This window comes from Rhea pennata, unplaced genomic scaffold, assembly GCF_028389875.1.
Source record: "Rhea pennata isolate bPtePen1 unplaced genomic scaffold, bPtePen1.pri scaffold_44, whole genome shotgun sequence".
In the NCBI taxonomy this organism is placed as follows: Eukaryota; Metazoa; Chordata; class Aves; order Rheiformes; family Rheidae; genus Rhea; species Rhea pennata.
Window position 1 is genome coordinate 1,182,676 of NW_026907683.1, and position 11,177 is coordinate 1,193,852.

Sequence of the window (11,177 nt, forward strand, 5' to 3'; positions counted from 1 at the left end):
CCGGTGGTGTTGCCATGGCAGCACCCTGGGGCTGCCTGGGCAGGGGGCGGGGATGGGCCTGACTGACGGCTCTGCCAGCCAATCGGAGCGCAGCCTGTGGCTCAGCCCTGCGGAAGGAGCCAGGTGCCTGCGCTGTGGGGCGGCTTATCCCTCTGCCTGGGCTGTGAGGCCCTGCTGCCTTCAGCCCCGTGGTCGCTGCTCCCGTGCGATGTTCCTGTCAGGAAATGCTCCCCAGAATCACTTGCAGGCCTTTCCCCAGCTCCTGTGACAGGCATGCGGCTGTGGTGGTGACTGTGATCTCTTCCTGAGTCCCTGATGGGCCAGCGTCAGCCTCACGGCTGTAAAAACAGACCTGGAGTCTGACTTGGGGCTTCTTCCTCAGGACAGGCTTGCACCCCTGCACCAGTCTCTGAGGGAGTCCAGCCAGAATATTTGTGCTGTTAAAAGAATTAAGAGCAGGAGTGAGCAGTGACACTGGGAATGTATTTTATCTAGTGTCTGTGTGCTGCAGAAAATCCTGCCGCATGAAAACCCGATGGAGCTTCTGAGCTTTTTCTCCAAGATCTGGATGATATCTCTGAGGGTTGTGTCCTGAGGGTCCCCTAGCTGCTGACATGGCTGGTTGTGAGCTCTGTGTCCCTGATGTATAGCTGCAATTGGGCTGGCAGCCCTCTGTGAGGTGAGGTGCAGGCATGTGGTGTGTCAGAGTGGTGGGGTACCTTGTGGTGGGGACAGACGATACCCCGGTGTCTTGGTGCTCATCACAGGAGGAGGTGTCTGGAGAGAGCAGTGCTCTTTGTGAGGACTGCCGTAGGCTGAGGAGGTGAGGATCACTGTGTGGTGAGGAAGTGGCTTGGCTTGCAGGGCCCAGGCTGCCCAGGTGGTGTGAGGCAGGGATGGTGGCAGCATGCTGCCTTCTCTGCGATGAGGTTCAGGCCTTGAGTTTCCTCAGCTCTTGCCAGGATGTGCAGGCAGGATGCTGCCTAAAGGGCAGGGAGTGTTTCTGCTTGCTCTGAAGTGTGAACCAAGACTGCTTTTTCCCTTTTTGATTGCTTGCTTTTCTTCATGAGAGCTTTCCCTTGCAGCGGAGTTTGCAGAGGGAGGAGAGGGCCATGTGTGTTGCTCATTGCTGGCTGGGCGTTAGTGTGCTGCAAGCTCCTTGGAGGAGTGAAAGCTTTGCAGAGAGAGGGTCTTTGTATATGGGTAAGTATGTTCCTGGGAGATGAATTGGAAGGTGCTGCTCCATTGCTGTGCCAGATCTCCCTAGACAAGGAGTCCCTTTGAGTAGGCGAGCCAAGCAAGAGTGCCCTGCGAGGACTGCACCTCTCCTCCTCCCAGCTGCAGTCTCTGAATTCTCCCATCATCCTGCTGTCTGTGATGCAGCAGGGACACAAGAGAGCAGCCCACATGCAGGCAGGAGTGTGCTAGGTGTAGTGTTGTTAGGTGCTGCCACTGCTGACATGGGCAAGGCGCTGTGTTTTCTCCTGAGCCTTGGATGGGTATGAGGAGCCCCACTTAGCTCTAGATGCATTGCTGCAAGTAGCTGGAGCCAAGGGAGTGGTGGTGAGCACAGCCGTCGTCCAAGGAGGCTGCCATCTTTTGGGCAGGCACTGAGGACCTTGTGTGCTTGAAGCCCTTGACCCTTGGTGTTTTCTGCCTGAGCACTTTTAGAGTTGCCCCTCCTTTTTTGAGGGGAGAATCCCAGAGCTTTTGCAGTGTGACCACTCTTGTTTTCGGTCTCATCTCTGCTAAGGCCTGAGGGGATAGTCTTCCTGCAATGCTGAGAAGTCAGGGTGCCCATGAGTGGAGCACTGAAGGTCAAATACTTTGTAAGAGAGGAAAGAGAAATGGTCCTTCCTCCAGCCTGCCCCCTCGTGCCGGTTTAGAGGACAGTGTCTTCCACCAAAAATGGGTAAAAACAAGCTTGGCTCTCCCACACCTTCTGTGAGGCATGTCGGGAGGAAGTATGTCACAGTGTGGTGGGTGCCCTGTGGTGGGGATGGAGACCCCAGTGTGTTGGTGCTGCGTGCAGGAGGAGGTGTCTGGAGGGAGAGACATATCGCGTCACAAATATTCTATCGTGTCACAAACATACTATCGCGTCGCAAAAATTCTATCGCATCGTGAATATTCTATCGCGTCACATTCTATTGCGTCACATTCTATCACATCACATTCTGTTGTGCTACAAACATTCTATCGTGTCACATTCTATCGCGTCACAATCTATCGCGTCAGATTGTATCGCGTCAAAAAAATTCTATCGCCTCAAATTCTATGTCGTCACAAATATTCTATCGCGTCACATTATCGCGTCACATTCTATCGCATCACAAACATTGTATCGCTTCACATTCTATTGCGTCACAAAGATTGTATCGCATCACATTCTATCGCATCACAATCTATGCATCACAAACATTCTTTTGTGTCACATTCTATGCCGTCACAAACATTCTATCGCATCTCATTCTATGGCGTCACATTCTATCACGTCACAAACATTCTATCGCGTCACATTCTATTCCTTCACATTCTATCGCGTCACATTCTTTCGCGTCACATTCTATCGCATCACAAATATTCCATCGCGTCACAATCTATCACGTCACATTCTATCGCATCACAAACATTCTATTGCATCACATTCTATCGCATCACAAACATTCTATCGCGTCACATTCTATTGCGTCACATTCTATAGCGTCAAAAACATTCCATTGTGTCACATTGTATGTCCTCACAAACATTCTATCGCATCGCATTCTATCGCGTCACAGACATTCTATTGCATCACATTCTATCCCGTCATAAACATTCTATCGCGTGACAATGTATGCATCACAAATATTCTATCACGTCAAATTCTATGGCCTCACATTCTATCGCGTCACAAGCATTCTATCGCATTACATTCTATCGCGTCACATTCCCTTGCGTGACATTCTATCCCGTCATTTTCTATCACGTTACATTCTATCGCATCACAAAGATTGTATCGTGTCACATTCTATCGCGTCACATTTTATTGCATCACAAACATTCTATCGCAACACAAACATTCTACGGCGTCCAATTCTATCACGGCACAGTCTATCGCGTCACATTGTATCGCGTCACATCTAGGCCGTCACAAAGATTCTATTGCGTCACGTTCTATCACATCACAAACATTCTATCACGTCACAAACATTCTATCGCGTCACAAAAATTCTATTACGTCACATCATATCGCGTCACATTCTATCGCGTCACAAACATTCTATCACGTTAAAAACATTGTATCGCGTCACATTATGTGGCGTCACAAAGATTATATCACGTCACATTCCATCACGTAAAAAACATTCTGTCGCGTCACATTCTTTGGCGTCACTTTCTATCACATCACAAGCATTCTATTGCATGACATTCTATCGCGTCACAAATATTCTATCGCGTCACATTCTATCACATCACATTCTGTCGCGTCACAAACATTCTATCGCGTCAGATTCTTTCGCGTCACGTTGTATTGCGTCACAAACATTCTATCGCGTGACATTCTATCGCATTACATTCTATCGCGTCACAAACATTCTACCGCGTCGCATTCTATGCCGTCACAAACATTCTATCGCGTCACATTCTGTGGCGTCACAAACATTCTATCGTGTCACATTCTATCGCTGCACAAACATTCTATAGCATCACATTCCATCCCGTCACATTCTATCGCATCAGAAACATTCTATTGCATCACATTCTATCGCATCACATTCTATCACGTCACAAACATTCTATTGCATCACATTCAATGCCATCACAAACGCTCTATCGCGTCACATTCTATCGCGTCACCTTCTATGCCGACATAAAAATTTCAGCGCGTCACACTCTATCGCGTTGCGTTCTATGGCGTCACAAACATTCTATCGCATCACATTCTATCTCGTCACATTCTATCGCGTCACAAACATTATATCACGTCACATTCTATCGCATCACAAACATTCTATCGCATCATATTCTATCGCATCACATACATTATATAGCGTCACATTCTGTGGCGTCACTTTCTATCACATCACAAGCATGCTATTGCGTGACATTCTATCGCGACACAAACATTCTATCGCGTCACAATCTATGCATCACATTCTGTTGCGTCACATTCTTGCGCGTCACATTATATCGCAACATAAACATTCTATAGCGTCACATTCTATCGCGTCACAAAGATTGTATCGCGTCACATTCTATCGCGTCACAATCTATGCATCACAAATATTCTGTCGCATCACAATCTATCGTGTCACAGACATTCTATAGCATCACATTCTATCGCGTCACATTCTATGCCGTCACAAACATTCTATCGCGTCACATTCTTTCGCGTCACATTCTAACGCATCACAAATATTCTATCGCATCACAATCTATCACGTCACATTCTATCGCGTCACAAAGATTCTATCGCTTCAAATTCTATCACGTCAAATTCTATCGCGTCACATTCTATCGCATCACATTCTATCGCGTCACAAACATTCTATTGCGTCACTTTATATGTCCTCACAAACATTCTATCGCATCGCATTCTATCGCGTCACATTCTATCACGTCACATTCTATCGCGTCACAAACATTCTATCGCGTGACAATGTATGCATCACAAATATTCTATCACGTCAAATTCTATGGCCTCACATTCTATCGCGTCACAAACATTCTATCGCATTACATTCTATCGCGTCACATTCCCTTGCGTGACATTCTATCTCATCATTTTCTATCAAGTTACATTCTATCGCATCACAAACATTCTCTCGTGTCACATTCTATCGTGTCATGAACATTCCTTCACGTCACATTCTATCGCGTAATAAACATTCTACCGCATCACAAACGCTCTATCGTGTCACAAACATTCTATCGCGACACAATCATTCTATGGCATCACGTTCTGTCGTGTCACAAAAATTCTATTGCGTCACATTCTACCGCGTCACATTCTATCACGTCACAAACATTATATCACGTCACATTCTATCGCATCACAAACATTCTATCGCATCATATTCTATCGCGTTACATACATTATATAGCGTCACATTCTGTGGCGTCACTTTCTATCATATCACAAGCATGCTATTGCGTGTCATTCTATCGCGACACAAACATTCTATCGCGTCACATTCTATGCCGTCACAAACATTCTATTGCGTCACATTCTTGCGCGTCACATTCTATCGCAACACAAACATTCTGTCGCGTCACATTCTATCGCGTCACAAACATACTATCGCGTCACATTCTATGCCGTCACAAACATTCTGTCGCAATACATTCTATGCATCACAAACATTCTATCGCGTCACATTCTGTCACGTCACATTCTATCGCGTCACAAACATTGTATTGCGTCACATTCTATCCCATCACGTTCCCTTGCGTGACATTCTGTCTCGTCATTTTCTATCACGTTACATTCTATCGCGTCACAAAGATTGTATCGTGTCATATTCTAACGCTTCAGAATCTATCGTGTTACAAGAATTCTATCCCGTCACATTCTATCCCGCCACATTCTGTCGCGTCACAAACATTCTATTACGTCACATTCTATCGCATCACAACCATTCTATCGCATCACAACCATTCTATCATGTCACATTCTATCGCATCACTAACATTATGTGGCGTCACATTCTATCGCGTCAAAAACACTATTTCGCGTCACATTCTGTCGCATCACAAACATTCTATTGTGTCACATTCTATCGCATCACATTCTGTCGCGTCACAAACATTCTATTAGGTCACTAACATTGCATCGCGTCACATTCTATCACGTCATGAAAATTCTATCCCGTCACATTCTATCGCATCACAAACATTCTATCACGTCACAAACATTACTATCGCGTCACATTCTATCCCGTCACATTCTATCGCATCACAAAAATTCTGTCGCGTCACAATCTATCGCGTCACAAACATTCTACAGCGTCACATTCTATCGCGTCACAAAGATTGTATCGTGTCACATTCTAAATCTTCAGAATCTGTCACGTCACAAGCATTCTATCGCGTCACAAACATTCTATCGCGTCACATTCTATGCCGTCAAAAAAACTATCGCCTCACATTTTATCACTGCACAAACATTCTATCGCATCACATTCTGTGGCGTCACAAACATTCTATCGTGTCACATTCTATCGCTGCACAAACATTCTATAGCATCACATTCTATCCCGTCACATTCTATCGCATCAGAAACATTCTATTTCCTCACATTCTGTAGTTACATTCTATCACGTCACAAACATTCTATCGCATCACATTCAATGCCGTCACAAACGTTCTATCGCGTCACATTGTATACCGTCATAAAAATTTTAGTGCGTCACACTCTATCGCGTTGTGTTCTATGGCGTCTCAAACATTCTATCGCATCACATTCTATCTCGTCACATTCTATCGCGTCACAAACATTATATCACGTCACATTCTATCGCATCACAAACATTCTATCGCATCATATTCTATCGCATCACATACATTATATAGCGTCACATTCTGTGGCGTCACTTTCTATCACTTCACAAGCATGCTATTGCGTGACATTCTATCGCGACAAACATTCTATCGCGTCACAATCTATGCCATCACAAACATTCTATGGTGTCACAATCTATCGGATGACAAACATTCTATCGCGTCACAAACATTCTATCACGTCAAAAACATTCTATCGCTTCAGAAACATTCTATCGCCTAACATTCTGTCACAAGACACAAACATTCCATCGCTTCACATTCTATTGTGTCACATTCTGTCGCGTCACATTCTATTACGTCATATTCTATCGTATCACATTCTATCTTATCACAAACACTCTATCGCGTCACATTCTATTGCTTCACATTCTATCTCGTCACGAACATTCTATCCCGTAACATTCTATCGCATCACAAATATTCTATCGCATCACTAACATTCTAAGGCGTCACATTTCTCGCATCACAAACATTCTATCGCGTCACTTAGACTCTATCGCATCAAAAACATTCTCTCGCTTGACATTCTGTGGCGTCACATTCTATCACACCACAAGCATTCTATTGCGTGACATTCTATCGCGTCACAAACATTCTATCGCGTCACATTCTATCACGTCACTTTCTATCGCATCACAAACATTCTCTCGCGTCACATTCTATCGCGCCACAAACCTTCCATCGCGTCACATTCTCTCGCGTCACATTCTATCGCATCACAAATATTCTATCGCATCACAAACATTCTATGGCATCACATTTATCGCGTCACAAACACTCTATCGCGTCAAAAACATTCTCTCGCTCAACATTCTGTGGCCTCACATTCGATCACATCACAAGCATTCTATAGCGTTACATTCTATCGTGTCAAGAACATTCTACCGCGTCACATTCTATGCCGTCACAAACATTCTATCGCGTCACATTCTATTGCGTCACATTCTATCGCGTCACAAACATTCTATCGCGTCACATTCTATGGCGTCATATTCTGTCGCGTCACAAACATTCTTTTACGTCATATTCTATCGTAGCACATTCTATCGCATCACAAACATTCTATTTTTGCATGTCACATTTATCACGTCACAAACATTCTATCGCATCACAAAAATTCTGTCACGTGAAAAACATTCTATCGCATCACATTCTGTTGCGTCACATTCAATCGCATCACAAGCATTCTGCAGCATGACATTCTATCGCGTGACAAACATACTATCGCGTCACAATCTATGCATCACAAGCATTTTATCGCGTCGCATTCTATGCCGTCGCAAACATTGTATCGCGTCACAAACATTCTACACGTCACAAACGTTCTATCGTGTCACAATCATTCTATAGCGACACAATCATTCTATGGCATCACATTCTGTCGCGTCACAAACATTCTATTACGTCACATTCTATCGCGTCAAATTCTGTCACGTGGCACATGGAAAAGGCTTTGTGCTGGCCCTGCTCAGAGGGGATCCTCAGCACAGCAGTGAAAATCTGCACGTAGGACAGCACGATGAAAATATAAAACACAAAAAACAAACAGGCACTAACCACAATAAGCCCAGCTTCCCTGAGGTAGGAGTGTGAGCAGGAGAGCTTGAGGATGTGGGGAATCTTGCAGAAGAACTGGTCCATCTGTTGCCTTGGCACAATGTTATTGAAAATGTGTTGGCAGTTTGCAGCACAGAGTAGAGAAGAGCAGTGGCCCAGGCAGCTGCTGCCATTTTGACACAAGCTCTGCTGCTCATGAGGGTCCCAAAGCACAGGGGTCTGCAGATGGCAACATAGCGATCGTAGGCCATGACTGTAAGAAGACAATACTCTCCTCCTAACAAGAAGACAAGTAGAAAGACTTGTGCAGCAGATCCCCAGTAAGAAATGGACTTGCTGTCCCACAGGGAATTGGTGATGGATTTGGGGATAGTGGTGGAGACAGTGACAAGGTCAAGGAGGGAGAGGTTGAGGAGGAAGGAGTACATAGGGGTGTGGAGGCGGTAGTTGCAGGCCATAGCCTGGAACCTCTGTCCCCTCTCCTCTGTCCTTGGAGTGGCCAGCTCCTGAGGCTCCTGAGCCTGACGTCTCTTTGCCCATCCTGTGGGCATGCTCCTGATGGACTGCCATAAGCACTGCCAGCTGCTTGTCTCCAAGTGCCTAGTCCAGGAAGTGTGTGCAGGGCTGTTCTCACAGCCCCAGGCAGTGCAGTGCCATGAGGATCCTGTCAGGCCTGTTCTTCCAGCACTTCCTCAAACAACATGCTTGGGAGGAACAGGAAGGGCTAGGTCCCATCTGTGCCCCTCCAGCTGGCTGCACGTAACACCCTGAGTGCTTATGAGAGTCCATCAGGAGCATGCCCTCAGGTGCTGATGGTCATGGAAGAAATGGCCTTTGCAGAGAAGTGGCAAATGTACCTATAGTTAGAGATGTTTAGTGCTGAAACTCCTGACCCGAATCTCCCTCTTTTGATTCATTTCTACTTTCTTTCTCCACTTCTCCCACAGAAATTCATTTTACTCTTTGCAATATGTCAGGAGTCCACACCACAAGTAAAGGAGGCCAAATCCAGCCCTGTGGCTCAGGGCTTGGGATCTTTGGCACCTCAGCAGGGTCACCGCCACTTGGCTTTTCCAGACTTGTGCTGTGAGCTCTCACGCACATACTTACTCTTTCCCTCAGATGCCCAGATTTTTGGCCTGGCATTTCCTTAGACTCAGTTCTTTCTTCACAGTTCTGCTCTATTATGCGAGGGAAAGAATAGAGACATGGTAGACTGAGGTGTGGCCCTAGGAAACATGGCTGAAGAGCACAGAAGGCATCAAGTAGTTCATAGTCACCCTTGTCGATGTTGTACACATACAACATCGTATGGAGAAAGAGAAAGGGAATAACTGCACATCATCAAGTGAGTTCCTCCTGCTGGGAATGGGGAACATCCCCTCACTCCATACACCACTCTTCCTCCTCTTGCTCCTGATCTACTTGGTGACCGTGGTTGGGAACAGCCTCGTTGTTGTGCTGGTGGTGGCAGACCAGCATCTGCACAGCTCCATGTACTTCTTCTTCGGCTATCTCTCCTCTGTGGAGACCTGCTGCAGCTCCACCATCCTGCCCCAGCTGTTGGCCAGCTTCCTGACTGGAGATAGAACTATCTCTGCTCAGGGTTGTATGACTCAGCTCTATTTCTTCATTGGTTTTGCAGCTAGTGAGTGTTTCCTGCTGGAATCCATGTCCTATGATCGGTACTTGGCCATACGCCAGCCCCTGCTCTATGCAAGCCTCATAACCTGGAAGGTTTGTCTCCTGATGGCAGCTGGGTCCGGGCCAGGAATTTGGTGTTTTCTATTATAGCCACTGTCTTCTTATCAAGGTTAAAGTTCTGTGGCCCTGCTGCAACTGACAACTTCTCTGGTTTTACTCCTTTCCTGGAGCTCGCCTGCAGTGACACCAGTGTAGTTAAAATAGTAACTTTCATCCTGACTCTCCTGGATTCAGTCTTCCCCTTCCTGATCACGCTGGCCTCCTACGTGTCCATCATAATTGCCATCCTGAGGATCTCCTCCAGCATGGGCATGCAGAAGGCCTTCTCCACCTGCTCCTCGAACCTCACTGTCGTCACTGTTTTCTATGGCTCCCTCATCATTGTCCACATGCTGCCCAGAACCCCCAGCCTCAGACAGCTCAACAAGGTGTTCTCCTTCTTCTACATCATCCTCACCACCCTGGTCAATCTCCTCACCTACAGTCTGCAGAGCAAGGAGCTCAGGAAGGCCCTGAGGAAAGCACTCAGGAAAGATTTGGGTGGTACCCAGGGCTCATGCCAGTTGACATGGGCACAAACAACTTCTAACTTCTACAAAGCCAAGTACTGTGTACTGCAAGATCTCTTTAGAAGTGTGCGGCCTTGAGATTGCCTGTGGAGTGCTAATGGGAGGAAAGGGAAAGCTCTGTGGAAAGAAATGCTCTTATTTTAGAAAAAGAAAGTTAAAAAGGTCATGCATAAACTTTTTCTTTGATTATAAGGAGTGTGCTGTTCCTACATGTATCAACTGTTTTCTTTCTCGGAGAATCTGGAAGGAATAAATTTGGGATGGCAGATGAATTCCTTCCATGGGCATGCCTGGAGGGATCCATCTTGCTTTTGGTCCCTGAGATGGGAGACATCTCCCTCAGCATTGCACATTTCTAGGGTAGAAGCTGGCATGTCAGCCGGCAGTGAATATTACATCTCTCTGGACTTCTAAGGAAAAATGTGCCGTTTCTGTTTGGGGGCTCAGGTGGGTTAAACCCACCTCAACTGTATTCCCTCCTTTGGCTTGGCACAACCTCAAGGACCAGCTAGGGTTACAACAAGTGGTTGGATGGGGTGAGCAGTCATGCCTTCTCCAGCAGCAAGAGGAAATGGAAAAGCCTGAGTGAGGCAGGCAGTTCCTGTTGCTGAGGGTTAGCAAAAGAGATTCAAGCAACACCTGGGCCTCCCTCTTCCACACTGTCCCTGTCCACTGGGGGAACAGCAAAACCCACTCCAGCTGTTCTTCTCTGACTCCAGCTGCAGCTCTGCTCCTCACCCATCACCTTCTTGTAGGGAGATGGCACTATCATCCTTCCTCCCTACTCCTTTTCTCTTGGAG

At 46.3% G+C, this 11,177-nt stretch overlaps 1 protein-coding gene across 1 annotated transcript; it reads left to right on the forward strand.

Annotated features, from left to right (window-relative positions):
• Positions 1-9,414: 9,414 nt before the first annotated feature.
• Positions 9,415-10,454, forward strand: LOC134154803 (olfactory receptor 5B21-like). Its single transcript, XM_062601460.1, has 2 exons — positions 9,415-9,788; positions 9,917-10,454. Exons 1-2 carry the CDS (start codon positions 9,415-9,417, stop codon positions 10,452-10,454), a joined length of 912 nt encoding a protein of 303 aa, XP_062457444.1.
• The last annotated feature ends 723 nt before the right edge of the window (positions 10,455-11,177 follow it).

Excerpts from the sequence above, each read along its gene's own strand:
- LOC134154803 (XM_062601460.1), top strand. The coding sequence starts at position 9,415 with ATGGAGAAAGAGAAAGGGAATAACTGCACATCATCAAGTGAGTTCCTC. Across the intron at positions 9,789-9,916 it reads GAATCCATGTCCTATGATCG|GTTAAAGTTCTGTGGCCCTG; the intron begins GTACTTGGCCAT and ends CTTCTTATCAAG.